This window comes from Oncorhynchus gorbuscha, linkage group LG11 (genome assembly GCF_021184085.1).
Source record: "Oncorhynchus gorbuscha isolate QuinsamMale2020 ecotype Even-year linkage group LG11, OgorEven_v1.0, whole genome shotgun sequence".
NCBI lineage: Eukaryota > Metazoa > Chordata > Actinopteri > Salmoniformes > Salmonidae > Oncorhynchus > Oncorhynchus gorbuscha.
In genome coordinates, this window is record NC_060183.1 from 12,403,388 (window position 1) to 12,422,605 (window position 19,218).

At 45.5% G+C, this 19,218-nt stretch overlaps 1 protein-coding gene across 3 annotated transcripts in view; it reads left to right on the top strand.

Annotated features, from left to right (window-relative positions):
- Nucleotides 1–18,938, top strand: part of LOC124048114 (transmembrane protein 94-like) — a 31,533-nt gene extending 12,595 nt beyond the window's left edge. For 2 of the 3 annotated variants that reach the window (XM_046368548.1, XM_046368550.1), the window contains exons 4-31: nt 890–1,015; nt 1,122–1,249; nt 1,683–1,819; nt 1,999–2,213; nt 2,380–2,531; nt 2,907–3,009; nt 3,095–3,181; nt 3,308–3,424; nt 3,508–3,564; nt 5,904–6,008; nt 6,085–6,240; nt 8,626–8,805; nt 8,921–9,230; nt 9,321–9,494; nt 9,684–9,786; nt 10,680–10,888; nt 11,023–11,201; nt 11,291–11,503; nt 11,583–11,682; nt 11,935–12,043; nt 12,231–12,420; nt 13,644–13,721; nt 13,824–13,909; nt 14,008–14,089; nt 15,451–15,709; nt 15,884–15,977; nt 16,094–16,264; nt 16,441–18,938. In XM_046368548.1, coding sequence (XP_046224504.1) covers nt 890–1,015; nt 1,122–1,249; nt 1,683–1,819; nt 1,999–2,213; nt 2,380–2,531; nt 2,907–3,009; nt 3,095–3,181; nt 3,308–3,424; nt 3,508–3,564; nt 5,904–6,008; nt 6,085–6,240; nt 8,626–8,805; nt 8,921–9,230; nt 9,321–9,494; nt 9,684–9,786; nt 10,680–10,888; nt 11,023–11,201; nt 11,291–11,503; nt 11,583–11,682; nt 11,935–12,043; nt 12,231–12,420; nt 13,644–13,721; nt 13,824–13,909; nt 14,008–14,089; nt 15,451–15,709; nt 15,884–15,977; nt 16,094–16,264; nt 16,441–16,513 — 3,993 coding nt within the window. In that variant the 3' untranslated portion in view covers nt 16,514–18,938. The remainder of the gene's footprint in view (nt 1–889; nt 1,016–1,121; nt 1,250–1,682; nt 1,820–1,998; nt 2,214–2,379; nt 2,532–2,906; nt 3,010–3,094; nt 3,182–3,307; nt 3,425–3,507; nt 3,565–5,903; nt 6,009–6,084; nt 6,241–8,625; nt 8,806–8,920; nt 9,231–9,320; nt 9,495–9,683; nt 9,787–10,679; nt 10,889–11,022; nt 11,202–11,290; nt 11,504–11,582; nt 11,683–11,934; nt 12,044–12,230; nt 12,421–13,643; nt 13,722–13,823; nt 13,910–14,007; nt 14,090–15,450; nt 15,710–15,883; nt 15,978–16,093; nt 16,265–16,440) is intronic. The other variant, XM_046368551.1, reaches the window with a different exon arrangement.
- Nucleotides 18,939–19,218: the final 280 nt, after the last annotated feature.

Here is a 19,218-nt window from a genome sequence, read left to right on the forward strand (position 1 = left end):
TTACGGTCTTTGATCGGGAAGAAATGGTCTTCACACAGTTCACAACGAGCCAGGCGGCCCAAACTGCTGCATATACCCTGACTCTGTTGCACAGAACACAAGAGAAGTGACACAGTATCCCTACTTAATATTGCCTGCTCACAGGAATTTATTTTAACTAACTATGCACGTTTAAAAAAAAATATATACTTGTGCATTGATTTTAAGAAAGGCATTGATGTTTATGTTTAGGTACATTGGTGAAACGATTGTGCTTTTTTTTGCAAATGCGCTTTTGTTAAATCATTAACCGTTTGGCGAAGTTGAAGTAGGCTATGATTCAACGCTAAATTAACAGGCACCGCATTGATTATATTTAGAACACAGGACAAGCTAGTTAACTACACATGGTTGATATTACTAGTTTAACTAGTGATTATGTTAAGTTTAATGCTAGCTAGCAACTTACCGTGGCTCTTTGCAGCCACAAGGCCCTTTTGATGCTGCACTCGCCTAACAGGTGGTCAGTATGCCACGCAGTCTCCTCGTGGATTGCAATGTAATCGGCGTCCAAAAATGCCGATTTACAGATTGTTATGAAAACTTCAAATTGCCGACCTCTAATCTCTGCTCATTTAAAACCATATCCTATTGGCTTCAGTTAGTTTAGAGTGACAATAATTCTACTGTACAGTTCAGTTTAGCTGTGCATAGGACCAAGGCAAAGCAGCTAGCAAGGTACTGCTCTGTTTCGGCGGTCAAGGGCAGCCAAGCTATGTGGACAAGGTGCTTTTTGTACCATAAATGTCCATGAATTTGTGACCTTTTGAAATATTTGAATCATTCTTGACTGTAATGTGATTTGTGCAATTCTAACTATATATTTTGTGTGTGTGTGTGTGTGTTTCAGGAGGATGGGGGAGCGGGGACCTTGGGCTTGTCCACTGGTCAGGCTCTGGGAATACTGAGGGACCAGCTCACCACCCTGCTTGACCAGCACCAGACCACAGGCCGTGGCAAACAACCCACTGCACAGGTAGATACCACCGCACACACTCACATACATACACACACACACACTGACGCACACACACTTTGTTGTAGAGCGTAATGAGCTGTTTTGTTTGTTGATGTTATTTTAGGAGCAGTGGGTGAAAAGCTTCCTTCACCATGGCAACCGCCACTCCTGTCTCCATTGGCCGGGAGCCGCCCTCACACTGCTGGTGGTGGTGGGACTTCTCTGTTGTTATGGCGACCAGCCGCACGGCAGGTGTGTTTGACTGTGGAGCTGGGACAATTGACAGAACATTATCGACACAGACCATACCGATATTGTTTGCTGATATTGTTCATTACGATAAGTAACCTATACTAGAGAAATGTGAGAAATCATTTGAATAAACGGTGGTGCACATTAATGTTATTGCCGTTCTATTTATTGTTATGGTATCAAATCAGGCAATTGGACCAACTTTTTTTGATTGTGGGTGTTATTTATACTGGGCCTCTGTAAATTGTGAGTTGTTTAGACCGGAACGTGTGGGTATGGTTTAGACTGGGACTTGTGTGGGTATTGTTTAGACTGGAGCTTCAACCCAAATGTTCCTATCAGAGCTACCTCACTGTAAAATAAGGTTGAAAAACAGCAAGCCCCAACAGTCTGTGAATACTATCATATTTCTCCTCCTCTCCTCTCTCTGTAGTTCTGGGATAGAGTTGGTGAACGCTGCAGCCCTCCTCATGCTCTTCACGCTGAGCTTCATGCTGATTGGTCGGCAGCAGAGGCTGAGGAGAACTGAGATGGTGCACCGGCTCAACAGCATCATCAATCAGCTCAACGGTGAGAGAAAGGGGGGGTGGAGGAGAGGAGATGGGGTGAGAGTTGACAGTTGGACATTTAAATGGAGGGAAAACGTTAAGAAATAAACACTTTTACTTGAGGTTGACAAGTTTCCACTATTCTCGTTTAGTGATCCTATCTTTTAATTTCCCCTTCCACCCTCTCTCTCCCGCCTCCAGGCTACCTGTCGGGCTGGGCAGATTTGGGTGAGGGGATGAGGTGGTCTCCTTCCCTTTACCCTGACCTGTACACCCCCTCCTCCCCCTCCTGGTCGCTCCACTGGACCTACCGCGACTCCAACCTGGTCAACCTGCCTGTGTCCCTACTGGTGGAGGGAGACGTCATAGCACTACGGCCAGGACAGGAGACATTCTCTTCTCTCAGAGGCATCAATGTACGGCGAGAGGGATGAAGAGTGAGAGGGAAAGAGGGGGGTAGAGAGGGAGGGAGGCGTAGATGGTGAAGGTGAGAGGGAAAGAGGGGGGGGTGTAGATGGTAAAGGCGAGAGAGGAGGTGGATACTGCTTATGTGGATGTCTCACCTGTATCTCCCTTCTCCAGGATGACGATCATATAGTTCTGGAGCCAGGGGACATGTTCCCACCTCGTTCCCCCCCTCCCTCTCCCCGGGGGGACCAGAAGAGGGGTCCCCAGAGCCCCCAGCAGCACCGCCTCTTCAGGGTGGTCCGCACGCCCATCCTCGACAGCGTCAGGTGGGCAATGCATCCTCTTGAGGCTAAACAGTCTGACCAACTTTGATTTTGAGGTGAACGGGTTTGAGGTAATAATTCACCTCGAGCTAGTTTGATATCCAACAATTCTTGGTCCAAGAATTCAACTCGAGGAGAAAGTTTGCGCAAATCATGAATGATCATCTAGAGTCAAAGGAAACCTGAAATTGTGACGTCTCAGTGTGACATTTTGAAGCAGTTTAAAGATGCAGGGCAGGTTTCCCAGACTCACATTAAGTCTAATACTGTTCTGAACTGCATGTTTGTTGTTGTTGTCCAGGATGAGGCTCAAACCGTCTCATGATGTAATCTAAAATGACTGACACCACTGGCTGAATCCACCTCTGTGCTTTACAGGAACAGTCTGGACCTGGCTCTGTCTCGACCAATCACAGCCCTGGATAACGAGAGGTTCACCGTTCAGTCCATCATGGCCAAGTTCGCCTGCCCTATTGTACTGGTGAGAAAAGCAGAGACAGAAACACAGTTTCTTAATTAAAGCTACTTGCCGTTGTCCCTCATGTTATCCCTCTCTCCTCCTATAGATGACGTTCTTGGTTGTGAATACAGTGCGTTATTTCTTTGACGCCCCTAGCCTCACTCCTGGACGCTTCAACTTCATCCAGCTGCAGGTATGGAGACTCCCTCTTCCTGGCTGTGCCCCTTCTCCCTATTTATAGCAGGGTGGGTGATCCTGTGGGGACAGAATCTCTTCAAACCTATAAAATATTCCTATTGTAATAAGTGTTGTGTTCCAGCTGATGGGAGTGCTGCCCATCCTTCCCCTGCTGTTTCCTGTCATGTGGGTGCTGGTCAACACCTATGGCGAGGCTAGCGTCCTGGCTGAGTCCAGCAGAGCTTCTCCTACTGGCTTGGTGAGAAACACATACACAAGCGCCATGCGAGACACAGAGAGATGCCTCCTGTGTGGTTTAACTAGCCTCTTCTCTCGCCCCAGCTTGCTAAGTTCTCCGAGGACACTTTAAGCAGCTACACTGAAGTGGTGTCCTCCCAGGTATAACTTCTCCAAGTCCTACCCCTCCCCCCCACTCCCTCTTTCCTGTCCTCACGCTGCCCGCCCTCGCCCCTTCACCCACCACTGTGAAACCCTGTAGCTCACACACACCCGCCTCACGCATCTTCTTTTGTTGTTTGAGTTTGGGACTCCAATCATCTATTTGGTTTTGCATTGTTTATCCCCAAAGTGATTGATTTTCTTCAGCTGGCATGATGAGATCTCTTGTCTCTTTGGCATTTCTATTGGTTCTCTCTGTCAACCAATCAGTCTTTCTCCGATCATCCGTAATGGAAGGGCAAATTTGACTCATCTAGTTTGGGCAATTTTTCATCATACCATTTCTTCAGCTAATCACGTAACCCTTTGACTCCGCCCACAAACCCCAGTACTCACCCCCCCCCCACCTCTACGATACTGACACGTTGGCCTGGTCCAGAACTAACCCCCTCCCTGCTATAGGGCTTGGTTCTGGATCGGCCTTTCCCATGAGCCTGCCACTTCTGTCCTCTAGCTTGCAATGCATGATGGGGAAACTCTGCCTCACTAGCTGTGTACTTCAACTCTCAAACGACTGCCTTTCCTTGTGTCCTTTACTCAAAACCCTTCCTTGATGAAAATGGATCTGGAAAGGGTCAGAAGGACCTGGGAGAAATCTAATTTCTTAAGAAAAGGACTTAAGGAAAGGAAGCATCTGAGAGTATTGGGTCATAGTCCCTGATTGCATCGCCTGGACTGTAGTCAGACTGTCTACAAATACTGTGTTTACTCACATTTAGGTTTCAACCATTTTGGGAAAGATGAAGGTGTTCTAGATGTTTTCTTTTCCACTTTGCCACTAATAATATACCGTGCCTTCAGTATTCAGACCCCTTGAATTATTCCACATTTTGTTGTGTTACAGCCTGAATTTAAAATGGATGAAATATATTTTGTTTACACACAACAGCCCATAGTGACAAAGTGAAAACGGGTTTTTAAAAGGTGTGCACATGTATTCACACCACTGAGTCAGTACATATTAGAATCAACTTTGGAAGAGATTACAGCTGTGAGTCTTTCTGGTTAAGTCTCTAAGAAGAGCTTTGCACCCCTGGACTGTATAATTGCACATGATTCTTTTTGAAATTCTTCAAGCTCTGTCAAGTTGGTTGTAGATCATTGCTAGACAGCCATTTCCAGGTTGATTTAAGTCAACACTGTAACTCGGCCACTCAGGAACATTGAACGTCGTCTTGGTAATAATATATAGTCTTGGTAAGCAACTCCAGTGTAGATTTGGCCTTGTGTTTTTAGGTTATTGTCCTGCTGAAAGATGAATTCATCTCCCAGTGTCTGGTGGAAAGCAGACTGAACCAGGTTTTCCTCTAGGATTTTGCCTGTCCTCTGTTTTTATTTTTATAACCAATCCTTAATGATTACAAGTATACCCATGACATGATGCAGCCACCACGATGTTTGGTAACATGGAGCGTTGTACTCAGTAATGTGTTGGATTAGTCCCAAGCATAATGCTTTGTATTAATTACTTTGCCATATTTCATGCAGTTTTACTTCAGTGTCTTGTTTGCAAACAGGATGCATGTTTTGGAATATTTTTCATTCTGTACAGGCTTCCTTCTTTTCACTCTGTCATTTAGGTTAGTATTGTGGAGTAACTACAATGTTGATCCATCCTCAGTGTTCTCCTATCACAGCCATTAAACTCAAACTGTTTTAAGGTCAACATTGGCCTTGTGTTGAAATCCCTGAGCGGCTTCCTTCCTCTCCGGCAACTGAGTTAGGAAGGACGCCTGTATCTTTGTAGTGACTGGGTGTATTGATACACCACCCAAAGTGTAATTAACTTCACCATGCTCAATGGGGTATTCATATCTACCAATTGGTGCTCTTCTTTGCGAGGCATTAGAGAACCTCCCCAGTCTTTGTAGTTGAATCTGTGTTTGAAATTCACTGCTCAACTGAAGGACTTTACACACACGTGTGGGTTACAGGGATGAGGTAGTCATTCAAAGATCATGTTCAACACTTATTGTACACACGAGTCATTTTTTAAATGAATTGGTAAACAATTCTTAAAACATGAATTCCATTTTGACATTATGGGGTATTGTGTGTAGGCCAGTGACACAATCTCAATTTAATCCATTTTGAATTCAGGCTGTAACACAACAAAATGTGGAATAAGTCAAGGGGTTTGAATACTTATTGAAGGCTCTTTAGCCCACTATACTGTATATTGCCTGCAAAATTGAGTCAACTATGTATCAACTTTATATATTTGTTTTAGTGGGTGAAAATGCGATGTAGCCTAAATGTTTGTGTGTGTGTGTGTGCAGGAGATGCTGCGGTGTGTGTGGAGACACCTGCTGGGCGTGCTGAAGGGAGAATCACAGACACTCTGTTATACTTCCAGCCTGCTACACACACTTGGCTCTGTCACTGTAAGTGTGTGTGCATTTGTGTTTTTGTGTGTGTGAGTGTGCATTTGTGTGTAACTCGCTCTCTTTCTCTCTCCAGGTGTTGTGTTGTGTGGATAAACGGGGTGTATTATCCTGGCCTAACCCCAGTCCAGAGACGGTGCTGTTCTTTAGTGGTCGCGTGGAGCCGCCTCACAACGACAGTCAAGAAGACCTGCGAGACGACCTCTCTGTCAACTCCGAGGACCGGGACGAGGTGGGTGTGTGGCTGGGTGGGTGTGTGGCTGGGTGGGTGTGTGGCTGGGTGGGTGTGTGGCTGGGTGGGCGGGTGGCTGGGTGGGTGGGTGGGTGTGTGGCTGGGTGGGTGGTATGTCGTATCTTCCTATATACCGGTATGGATGTATTTACTTCACTTTTTCTAACAGTATTTCAACGTTTGTTTAAATGTGATGGGCCACTCCACTGTGTGTAACGTTTGTTTAAATGTGATGGGCCACTCCACTGTGTGTAATGTTTGTTTAAATGTGATGGGCCACTCCACTGTGTGTAATGTTTGTTTAAATGTGATGGGCCACTCCGCTGTGTGTAATGTTTGTTTAAATGTTTAAATGTGATGGGCCACTCCGCTGTGTGTAATGTTTGTTTAAATGTGATGGGCCACTCCGCTGTGTGTAATGTTTGTTTAAATGTGATGGGCCACTCCGCTGTGTGTAATGTTTGTTTAAATGTTTAAATGTGATGGGCCACTCCACTGTGTGTAATGTTTGTTTAAATGTTTAAATGTGATGGGCCACTCCGCTATGTGTAATGTTTGTTTAAATGTGATGGGCCACTCCGCTGTGTGTAATGTTTGTTTAAATGTTTAAATGTGATGGGCCACTCCACTGTGTGTAATGTTTGTTTAAATGTTTAAATGTGATGGGCCACTCCGCTATGTGTAATGTTTGTTTAAATGTGATGGGCCACTCCGCTGTGTGTAACGTTTGTTTAAATGTTTAAATGTGATGGGCCACTCCGCTGTGTGTAATGTTTGTTTAAATGTTTAAATGTGATGGGCCACTCCGCTGTGTGTAACGTCCGTTTTAATGTTTAAATGTGATGGGCCACTCCGCTGTGTGTAACGTCCGTTTAAATGTTTGTTTAAATGTGATGGGCCACTCCGCTGTGTGTAACGTCCGTTTAAATGTTTGTTTAAATGTGATGGGCCACTCCGCTGTGTGTAACGTCCGTTTAAATGTTTGTTTAAATGTGATGGGCCACTCCGCTGTGTGTAACGTCCGTTTAAATGTTTGTTTAAATGTGATGGGCCACTCCGCTGTGTCTAAGGTCCGTTTAAATGTTTAAATGTGATGGGCCACTCCGCTGTGTGTAAGGTCCGTTTTAATGCAGCAGATGAAACAAGACGTTGACGACAACAATGCTGCTTTCAGCTGTTTCAGCCACACCCGTTGTATACAATCGAGCACACAGCCATGCAATCACCATTGGCAGTAGAATGGCCTAACTGAAGAGCTGTCACTTTCCAACTTTGCACCGTCATAGGATGCCACCTTTCCAACAAGTCAGTTTGTCACACACACACTGCCCTTCTAGAGTTGCTGTGTGCTCGATTTTTACACGTCTGTCAGGGTGTGACTGAAATAGCCGAAAACAGACATTTTAATGGGTGTCCACATACTTTTGTATATATAGTGTATGTTAGTATGTTTTATTTTATTTTTTTATTGGACTAATGTTAGAATTTTTCTTCCACTTTGACATTAGAATATTTTGTGTAAATTGTTGACAAAAATTACAAATCCATTTGAATCCCAATTTGTGAGACAGCAAAATTTGGACAAAGTCCAGGGGTGTGAATACTTTCTGAAGGCTCGGTGGTTCCCATTGTCTTCTGTCAGATGGCGCTATCTGCCGTGAGACGATGACCTTGTTCCTGTGAGACTCGTTTGATAGGTGATGGTGTCTTTTCAACAGTGGTGGTAAAAGGAACGATACCTTAATAGAAAATCACTCAGTAAAATATTTCTTGAGTAAAATTTTTTAAATATTTTTATTTATTTTATTTTTAAATAAATATACTTAAGTATCAAAAGTAAAATTATGAATAATTTCAAATTCCTATTAAGCAAACCAGACGGCACGATTTACGTTTTATTAAATTTTACGGATAGCCACGGGTACAATCCAACACATAATTTACAAAGTGTTTAGTGAGTCCACCAGATCAGAGGCAGTAGGGATGACCAGGGATGTTCTCTGTTTAGTGGGTCCTCCAGATCAGAGGCAGTAGGGATGACCAGGGATGTTCTCTGTTTAGTGGGTCCTCCAGATCAGAGGCAGTAGGGATGACCAGGGATACTCTCTGTTTAGTGAGTCCTCCAGATCAGAGGCAGTAGGGATGTCCAGGGATGTTCTCTTTATAAGTTTGTGAATTGGACCATTTCTGTCCTGCTAAACATTCAAAATGTAATAGTACTGATAAAAATAGTATGGAGAAAAAACATTTTCTTTAGGAATATAGTGACCTAAAAGTTATGAAAAATATACCCCCAAAAAATGACTTAATTATTTACTTTATTTTAACTTGAGTGCTTTTCAGTGATTGAAAGAGTAATGTCTGGCTGTTCATCCTGTCCATCAGACACTGGAGGGGGAGGCTCTGCTGTGTATGCCAATGATGGATGGGTATGAGCCCAGCGAGACGTCACATGACACTGGCTGTTCGCAAGCACGGGAGACACACACACGCACCAAACATCCCTCAGGATCTAATGTCAGCTTCAGCCACGACACTGATGGAGGGGATCAGGGCCCTGAACAGGTAAAACACACACACACATATCCTGAATATAATTATCTTGTCATCTTACTACACAGCATTTCTCTCCCCTCTCTCTCTCTCTCTCTCTCCTTTCTCTCACCACCCCTCTCTACAGGATATGTCGGGTTGCTATGACAACGAAGCGGAGGACTACGTGTGTGATTACCACCTGGAAATGTTGAGTCTGTCTCAGGACCAGCAGAACCCGGTGAGTATCCAGTTCGACGAGCAGGGCTGGCAGTGCCACCTGCCCAGCCTCAAGCCCCTGGGCCTCAACATCCTGCTCAACCTGTGCAATGCCAGCGTCACCCAGCAGCTCTGCCGCTTCTCCGACCACCTCAGTAACCTGGCGCTGCAGGAGAGCCACGGGGCCGTGCTGCCCGTCCACGTGCCCTGGGGACTGTGTGAGCTCTCCAGGCTTATAGGTGAGGAGAGGAAGAGAAAGTATACATTTACTGTGTGAACTCCAGACTCATACACTCTGACCCTTCTCTCTCTTCCTGGGGTTTTCTCAGGGTTCACTCCCGGGGCGAGGGAGCTGTTTAAACAGGAGAACCACCTAGCTCTGTACCAGCTGCCCTGTGGGGAGAAGGCCAAGGAGTCTGTCCCTCGACGCCAACATAACTTTACCAAGAGACAACCTCCCATCAGCCACCTCATCTCCCTCTTCATCAGAGACTCCTCTTCCAGTGAGAATAGCTCAATTTGTATTATATTTTTTTCTCTATAGCTCTTTTGTTCTTTGTATTTCTCCCCTCTCACTCATCTCTCTGATTGGCTACTCGCTCTCTCCATCTTTTGCCCTCTCCTTTAACCCTTGACCTCTTTCTTGAAATTGTTTTGTTGCACCTCTGTGACCCCTGACTTCTCACCTCTAGATAACGTCCAGATGTTGTCTCACGGCTCAGCTGACCTCATCCTGGAGGCCTGCACTGATGTCTGGGACGGAACCGACATCTACCCCCTCTCTGGCTCCGACAGGTCAGAACAGCCTTATGGCAGCCTTATGGCAGCCTTATGGCAGTCTCGTGATGCCTTATGAAGGCCTTATGACAGCCTTATAGCAGTCTCGTGATGCCTTATGACGGCCTTATGACAGCCTTATAGCAGTCTCGTGATGCCTTATGACGGCCTTATGACAGCCTTATGACGGCCTTATGGCATCCTTATGGCAGCCTTATGGCAGCCTTATGGCAGTCTCGAGATGCCTTATGACGGCCTTATGACAGCCTTATAGCAGTCTCGTGATGCCTTATGACGGCCTTATGACAGCCTTATGACGGCCTTATGACGGCCTTATGACGGCCTTATAGCAGCCTCGTGAAGTCTTATGACGGCCTTATGACGGCCTTATGACGGCCTTATGACGGCCTTATGACGGCCTTATAGCAGCCCAATGACTGCCTTATAGCAGCCTCGTGAAGTCTTATGACGGCCTTATGACAGCCTTATGACGACCTTATGACGGCCTTATAGCAGCCTCGTGAAGTCTTATGACAGCCTTATGACAGCCTTATGACGGCCTTATGCCAGCCTTGACGGCCTTATGACGGCCTTATGACGGCCTTATGACGGCCTTATGACGGCCTTATGACGGCCTTATGACGGCCTTATGACGGCCTTATAGCTGCCTTATAACGGCCTTATAGCAGCCTCGTGAAGTCTTATGACAGCCTTATGATGGCCTTATGCCAGCCTTATGACGGCCTTATGACGGCCTTATAGCAGCCTCGTGAAGTCTTATGACGGCCTTATGCCAGCCTTGACGGCCTTATGACGGCCTTATGGCGGCCTTATGGCGGCCTTATGGCGGCCTCGTGAAGTCTTATGACAACTATTATTAACCCTTAATATGTCTACCCCCCCCCCTACAGGAAGAAGGTTCTGGACTTCTACCAACGGGCCTGTCTGTCGGGATACTGCTCTGCTTTTGCCTACAAGCCCATGCAGGTGTCTCTGTCCAACCAGCTCAATGGGAAATGTGTGGAGCTAGCCCCCGGACCCAACCTCTTCTCTGGGGTAGAACTGCCCTCCACCACCCCTATCAAACATGTCTCCCGCAGGAACTCCTGGAGCTCTGATGGTGAGGGAGGGACTGAGGGAGGGACTGAGGGAGGGAAGACTGGAGGATGCAGGAAGGGAGATGCTGCTACACTCACAAGATGTTGTACCTTAGTGTAACTTTGTCTTGTCCCCCTCCTCTCTCTCTCTCCATAGAGGGTATAGGAGGTGTGGAGAAGGACGACTGTGTTCAGGCTCTGAGTGGTCAGATCTTTATGGGGATGGTGTCATCACAGTTCCAGGCTCGTCTGGACACCGTCAGGCTCATAGACGCTCTGGTCACCGCCTGCATACGCTTCGTCTACTTCTCTATGGAGGACGAACTACGCAGCAAGGTGGGTGTGTGTGTGTATGTGTTTGCTGAGATGTATGTGATGATGCTGGTGACGATGATGATTGTCTGTCTGTTTTGTGAATGTGGTAGGTGTTTGCAGAGAAGATGGGCCTGGAGACAGGATGGAACTGTCATATCTCTCTGACCCCAAACAGAGACAGTCCCTGTGACGGCGCCCCCAACAGCCCCGGCCAGTACTCCGTACACGATGAACATCAAGACCCCAGAGATGAGGCAGAGGGGCTGCTGTTACCAGAGGAGGAGACCACTGATGTCCCCAGCTTCCTGGAGGACTGCAACCGGGTACAGGAACAAACACTGTTGGTCTTCCCTCGTCTGTCCTTTCCCCCTGTCTCATGCTAATCCTTCTGTCTCCCTCCAGGCGAAGCTACCTCGTGGTATCCACCAGGTTCGTCCTCACCTGAAGAACATTGACAACGTGCCTCTGTTGGTGCCCCTCTTCACCGACTGTACCCCAGAGAGTGAGTCTGAACATCTCCACTTACATGAAACAAACTTTTCTGTTTTTCAAAAAAACGTAGTATTTGTTACTGAGACATTCCTATATTTTAATATACAAATCAATTGACCACGGTATAGAAGTGTATTTTATCACAAGATATGCACTGTACTTATGCTTGTTACAGCTACGCATGTGTGAGTGTTCTAAATCTCTCTCTCTCTCTCTGTGTGTGTGTGTGTGTGTGTGTGTGTGTGTGTGTGTGTGTGTGTAGCCATGTGTGAGATGATCAAGATCATGCAGGAGAACAGAGAAGTGACGTGCTGCCTGGGGAGCTCTGCTAACTTCCGCAACAGCTGCCTCTTTCTACAGAGTGACCTCAGGTACACACACACGTGATCACATGTCACAAACACAGCAGCTGCTGTGTTAATTTATAAATAGTCTTTGATGTGCGTCCATAAGTACACTTACAACCACGTAATACTGCTGGACTTAATGACAGAATGGAGAGGAATACAGATCACACACTATTTTTTCCTAACCCCGCCCCCCCCTCCCTCCCCCCAGCATCGCCCTGGACCCCCTGTACCCGTCGCGGTGTTCGTGGGAGACGTTTGGCTACGCTACAGGGGCAGGGCTGAACGGGGAAGTGGAGGGTCTGTCTCCTCTCAGTCTGTCTGGTCAACTCAACACCCTGGCCTGTTCTGTCACCTTCCACCAGGGGGAGTCGGTCAGCATGGTCAAACTCATAGAACAGGTGAGACACACACACACACCAGAGGATGTGAGTGGAACTGGAGCAGAGCAGTTGATTCATCTTCATGGAGAGTATAAAAGTGTTTTTTTAAATTGTCATCCTTCTCTCCTGCTCTGATTTCTGTTGTATTTATTTAGCCTACTCCATTACTAATGCACAGAGATGTGGATGAGTCAACCAAGAGCTAGGTCACACAGCCTGTATAATTGATGGAAAGAAGGTGAATGAACCCATGCTGCAACACCAGAGACGTTTTCATTTCTATACAGGCTATTTTTATTTTTGTAAAGTTTGGAACTATACTAAAGGTAGTTGTCGACTGTAAAATGTGAGCGCAACAGAACCAGTTCTAACTGAAGTATCTGATCATCAATAGATTAGAGAAATGGCTATTTGTTTTTTAACACGGTGGCCGCAGAGCCTACCATCAGGTAGATCCTTGTTTAATAGCCTACGGCATATTGAAGCACTTTTTTTGTGTTTTTTTTTTGCATAGTTTATTTATTTTATTTTACCTTTATTTAACCAGGCAAGTCAGTTAAGAACAAATTCTTATTTCCAATGACAGCCTAGGAACAGTGGGTTAACTGCCTGTTCAGGGGCAGAACGACAGATTTGTACCTTGTCAGCTCGGGGGTTTGAACTTGCAACCTTCCGTTTACTAGACCAACGCTTTAACCACTAGGCTATCCTGGGGGACGTTGGGTGACAAGTGGGATTTCCGACCACATTCTAGCACTCTCTTATTTGTATATATAGGAAAGAGAACTTGCACAATTGTTGGCTGACTAAATACTTTTTTGCCTCACTGTATGTATAGATGTATATAAATAAGATAAAAAATAAATACAAAATACATACATACATACACACATACAGTGGGGCAAAAAAGTATTTAGTCAGCCACCAATTGTGCAAGTTCTCCCACTTAAAAAGATGAGAGATGCCTGTAATTTTCATCATACACACACACACACAGTATATATATATATATATATATATATAAGACTAAAATTGCCATTCAAAATCTATTTTTTTCCTAACCTTTAACCCCAAACTTAACCCTTAAGACTAACAAATTCAGGACCTGAAAAAAGTACACTTTCCAAATGATTCTTGTTTTCCTACCTTGTCGGAACATTTTGGTTCCGATAAGGTTGGAAAACATGTACAGACACACAAAGATACAATATATTTATTTTACATGTCTGGTTCCTTTCCAGGCACGTCACACCACCTACAGCATCCGCAAGAGTTTCCTGTTCCTGTTGCAGTGTCAGCTGACCCTGGTCCTCATCCAGGTGAGAGAACACCTGTACAGCCAAATCATTTCAGCTATTATAAAAGAACCTGAGGATGCAACAGTTTCACCTGAATATTGGATTACATTATTGTTGGTGTAGTTTCTGGCCTGCCTTGCCCAGCTCCCTCCTCCCATGAACATCACTGACATCCTGTGGCTCTCCTGCTTCAGCTGTCCATTGCTCAGGTACCACCACTACTAACCATATCGATTTCACACTCGTGTTATCTAGTACAACGGTAGACTTACATGATACTAACCATGTCTCTGTGTGTTGTTGGCAGTGTGTCATTCTTAGGAAAGCCAGCAGACAGTTCTGTGATGAATGTAGCCACAGGGAAGAACCAAGATGCCATCCCCAGAAAGGTACTATACCTGCTCCGGCCCGGTTTCAGGCATTACACTATGCTAATGTTAAGGAGGATTGTCATGATTGGCCAACTCCAAATATGCTGAGTCAGATGCTTATTATTGATACACTACATGACCAATTGGATGGGGACACCTGTTGGTCGAACATCTCATTCCAAAATCATGGGAATTAATATGGAGTTGGTCCCCCCCCTTTGCTGCTATAACAGCCTCCACTCTTCTGGGAAGGCTTTCCACTAGATGTTGGAACATTGCTGCGGGGACTTGCTTCCATTCAGCCACAAGAGCATTAGTGAGGTTGGGCACTGATGTTGGGTGATTAGGCCTGGCTCGCAGTCGCAGTGTTTCAATTCATCCCAAAGGTGTTCTATGGGGTTGTGGTCAGGGCTCTGTGCAGGTCAGTCAAGTCACACCGATCTCAACAAACCATTTCTGTATGGACCTTGTTTTGTGCACGGGGGCATTGTTATGCTGAAACAGGAAAGGGCCTTCCCCCAAACTGTTGCCACAGAGTTGGAAGAATCGTCATTGTATGCTGTAGCGTTAAGATTTCCCTTCACTGGAACTAGAAAAAAACACATAATAAACAGCCCCAGATCATTATTCCTCCTCCACCAAACTTTACAGTTGGCATTATGCATTGAGGCAGGTAGTGTTCTCCTGGTATCCGCCGAACTCTGATTCGCCCGTCGTACTGCCAGATGGTGAAGCGTGATCCATCACATTTCCACTGCTCCTGAGTCGAATGGCGCTGAGCTTTACATCACTCCAGCCGACGCTTTGCATTGTGCATGGTGAGCTTAGGCTTGTGTGCGGCTGCACGGCCATGGAAACCCATTTCATGAATCGCCCGACGAACAGTTCTTGTGCTGATGTTGCTTCCCGATGCAGTTTGGAACTGGGTAGTGAGTGTTGCAACTGAGGACAGACCATTTTAATGCGCTACACACTTCAGCACTCTGCTGTCCCATTCTGTGCGCTTGTGTGGCTTACCACTTTGCGGCTGAGCCGTTCTTGCTCCTAGAGGTTTCCACTTCACAATAACAGTGCTTACAGTTGACGAGGCAGGTCTAGCAGGCCAGAAATATGAAGAACTGACTAGTTGGAAAAGTGGCATCGTATGACCATGCCACGTTGAAAGTCACTGAGCTCTTCAGTAAGGCCATTCCACTGCAAATTCTGTCTGTCGAGATTGCATGGCTGTGTGCTCCATTATTTTTTTTAGCTGAAATAATCCAAATCCACTCATTTGAAGTGGTGTCCACATACTTCTGTATATAAAGTGTATCTTAATCATGACGTGTACCATGGCATTCCTTTTAACATCTTGATTTTCCTACATGTACTTCCTGCAGACGCAGACCTACTTCCTGGGTTGTTTCCTGCTGAAGTTTGGCCTGACCGTGTGTGCCTACCTGCTAGGCTTTGGCTTCACGCTGCACGAGGTCTGCCTGAGGACCAACAACCTGACACTGGCCGATAACACCACCATCAACTGTACTGATATCCTCAGGGTCAGTTCGGCTCTGGACGCTCCCCATTGGTTCAGAGAGCTGTCCAACGGCCTGCTGCTCACTCAGAAGGTCATGGCTGGATTCCTGGCCCTGCACACTGGTAGGAGGAGCTCTCGGTGAACTCTCACCCCTGCATCTGTTAAGTCAGGATGCATCCTAAATGGCACCCTATTCCTTATATAGGGAGTAGGTTTCCATTTCAGACGCAGACTCTGACTTCTGTTCTGCCCCTGGAGAGTCCTGTGTTTAAGTGTCCTCACTTCCTCTTTTCCAGTGGTCATCTCGCTAAGTTACGTCCATCGCTCCCAGCCTCTGTGGAAGAAGAACCCTTTCAGCAACACCTGGTGGTGCCTCACTGTCCTTGTAGTGTAAGTGTGTGTGTGTGTAACCTAATTGTTTTAAACAACTGTGAAGCGGGCAGCTGCAGTAGATGTTTTTCTTGTTGGCATCATCTGATACTCTCACTCTTCCTCCCCACCTCCAGTCTGTTGGGTCAGATGGTACAGGCCACGGTGGACTACAAGCTGTGGCAGGACAGGTCGGCTTCTTTGACCTTTGGCCTGAAGGACATCCCCATGCTGGCCTGGCTGTTGGTCTCCCTGTCCTGCCTGGTGGTGGTGCTGCTCAACGAGGCCGTCAAACTACACGAGATACGGTAAGATGAAGGAATGGGTGAGAGGAGGAGGAGGAGTATTATGGGAGGAAGATTGCGGAAAAGACAGAAGGGTTGAAAGTAGAGGATTCTGTGAGGATTGTGGGATGGAGGATGATTTCATGAGGGGGGGGGAAATGGTTCTCATGTGTTGCCCTTTCCATTCCTTCTGTCTGCAGGGTGAGGGTTCGCTACCAGAAGAGACAGAAGCTACAGTTTGAGACCAAACTAGGGATGAACTCTCCCTTCTGATTGACAATTAACAGAAGGGCGTTTCAAAGCATGCTGTGAACCAATCAGCCCTCGGGGAAAGATGAGGGACCAGAATCTGGAGGAGGCCGAAGTTGGCCCTAACCACTGACACAGGGTCAGATGGTTCTCATCCCTCTGTTTGTTAGGATTGTAGAAAGGGTTACCTGACTTTAGATCTGTGGTTTAGGGGAACTTCTACCTTAAACCCAGAATCAATCAAACTCATTGAGTGCCCATTGACTTGATGCCAGGATCACTCAACCCACCTCACCGTGAAAGCACTTTGCCTAGCAGGTCCTCCAAACCGATACATGTGCTGGGTGGTCGAACACTGCGAAAATCCAATCTTTTTTTATTTTTTAGATTTAAATTATATTGTATCATTGTTATGTTTAAAAAAAAAAGAGGAAAATCCCAAAGAATGTTATTTTCTTTTTTTGCTTTTAAAAGAAAGACTGCTAAGAAATGTGAATAATTTATTATCTTGTGGAATGTTTTTCTTAAGGCATGGGGAAGGTTTTACTGTATCCCCTACTTGAGTTTAGGGAAGGGGTTATTTTCTCCTAGTTACTGGTCTGATACTGGCTCACATGGGGATTATCACACTTTCACACTTCAGCATGTCTCCCCCTTTCACATGAATCCCAATACCATAGTAGAGTACAATAGCCTTCACCTTGAATGTAGTGTGTCATTACAGCCACTTGCTGCTGTATATCTGAATGCCCAAGCAGTGCTGAAAGGATAGGAGAGATGTATCTAGTAACATGGCCCAGATTCTGGTCTGGGACAATGTCCTGGTCCTAAATCTGTCAAATAATTGGCATTGATAGACCTGAAAAGCCTGCCATCAAGGTGAAGTCTGGAGTCCACAATGTAGTGCTAACCCTGTGGATTCACTTGAAGCAGTTTCAGAAAGGTTCTGTTGACCATACTAAGGATTTCTTAACAAGGCTACTCTTTATAGCCCAGACTTCTAGCCATGAAATCAACGTGGCATGTTCTTAACCAGGATCCAAGAATATCCATTGCGATTTTCCTTCCTAACAAATGTTTCCTTTGTTTCAACCACACGATCCGACTCCCGAGCCGAGCCAAGGGCAATCCTGCTCTAATGCAATAAGTAATGAAGATTCATTTCATTTACTATAAACAAGTAAAAACGGAATTTGTATCTTTCTAGGTTAATTGTATTTTGAAGAATGTGCTAGCCTGCCACTTTGAAACTCATGTACTGTAAGAAAGGGATTTGTTTAATCATCAATGATCCTTGTGTACATACTGTTTTTCCCACCAGAGTTCTACTGACTGTGGTCTACTCAAGCTAATAAGGTTTCGTCCGTGGTGTTCTAGATTAGAATAGCCTCTAGAGATTTAGAGCATCCCAGGGTATTCTGAAGGTGCTTCATGTCATCCAGTTGTCTTTTTACTGGCCTGTGTGCTTGTTTCTGCATTTGACAACAACAATGTGCAAGCTGACTTAGTCCGCGATTCAATCCGATCACGCTTGTAAGACAATGCTCAATTGGAAATGGCCTATGTCAAGCGCTGAATGGTGCTTTCGGATTGAATCCTGGCCTAAAAGCAGAATTACTGAGACCTGCCAGGCTACCTGTCTGTGTTGGGTGATCATATCGGTAGACCCATTTCAACTCTACAAATGATGACTAGCTACAGATTGATCAGCCACAGCTGTTCTATTTTCATTGTTGTTGTATGTTATTTTTACAGCTTGACGTGTTGATCTTCTTATCCTTGTTTCCCAAATGGCACCCTATACACTTCGGTTTGGAGTTTTTCCCCCGGTTGTATCACGAGGTCAGAAAAAAACTCCTGTGCCCAAGTCAAACTATATACATTTAATAATGCGTGGTGCGCCCACACCTCTCGACTTCTCACCACGTGCTCTGGTATTGGTTACCCCTCTCTGTTTTGAATGTGGGCTACAGTGCTCATACGTTATATTGACATGGGGTCGAAGCAGGGCCCAAGATGGCATAAAAACATGGTGCCTACTTTTTTATTTTTTATTAACACCTCAGGATCGGGCCTCGCACACTTGTGGTCTTCACAGGCTCCCTTTGGTTGGTGCGTACTTACTTTAAGTGACACAGAAGAGTTGGTAGGTGCATGGTCTGCTAGATCTGTGTGTGGTAGATATCATGTAAAAGCACTGGACTACTTAGATCCTTGTTGAATGAACAACGATCTTAAAAGGGAAAACAGACTGAAGATGTTGGTTTTTGTACAATAGAATGCATCCACACACTGCACATAAGTACATTTCAATCCATCAAATGTATTTCCCATATATGACTGGACACATCTACTCATTCAAGGGGTTTCTTTATTTATACTATGTTCTACATTGTAGAATAGTGAACTTCAAACCTATTAAATAACACGCATGGAATCATGTAGTAACATATCAAAATATGTTTTATATTTGAGATTCTTCAAAGTAGCCAACCTTTGCCTTGACAGCTTTGCACACTCTTGGTGTTCTCTCAACCAGCTTCATGAGGAATGCTTTTCCAACAGTCTTCAATGAGTTCCTACATAATGAGCACTTGTTGGCTGCTTTTCCTTCACTCTGCAGTGCAACTAATTTCTAACCATCTCAATTGGGGTTGAGGTTGGGGGATTGTGGACTGTCAGATTCACGGTGGAAACCACACATGCAAAGGTCATCTGTTCACCTACTC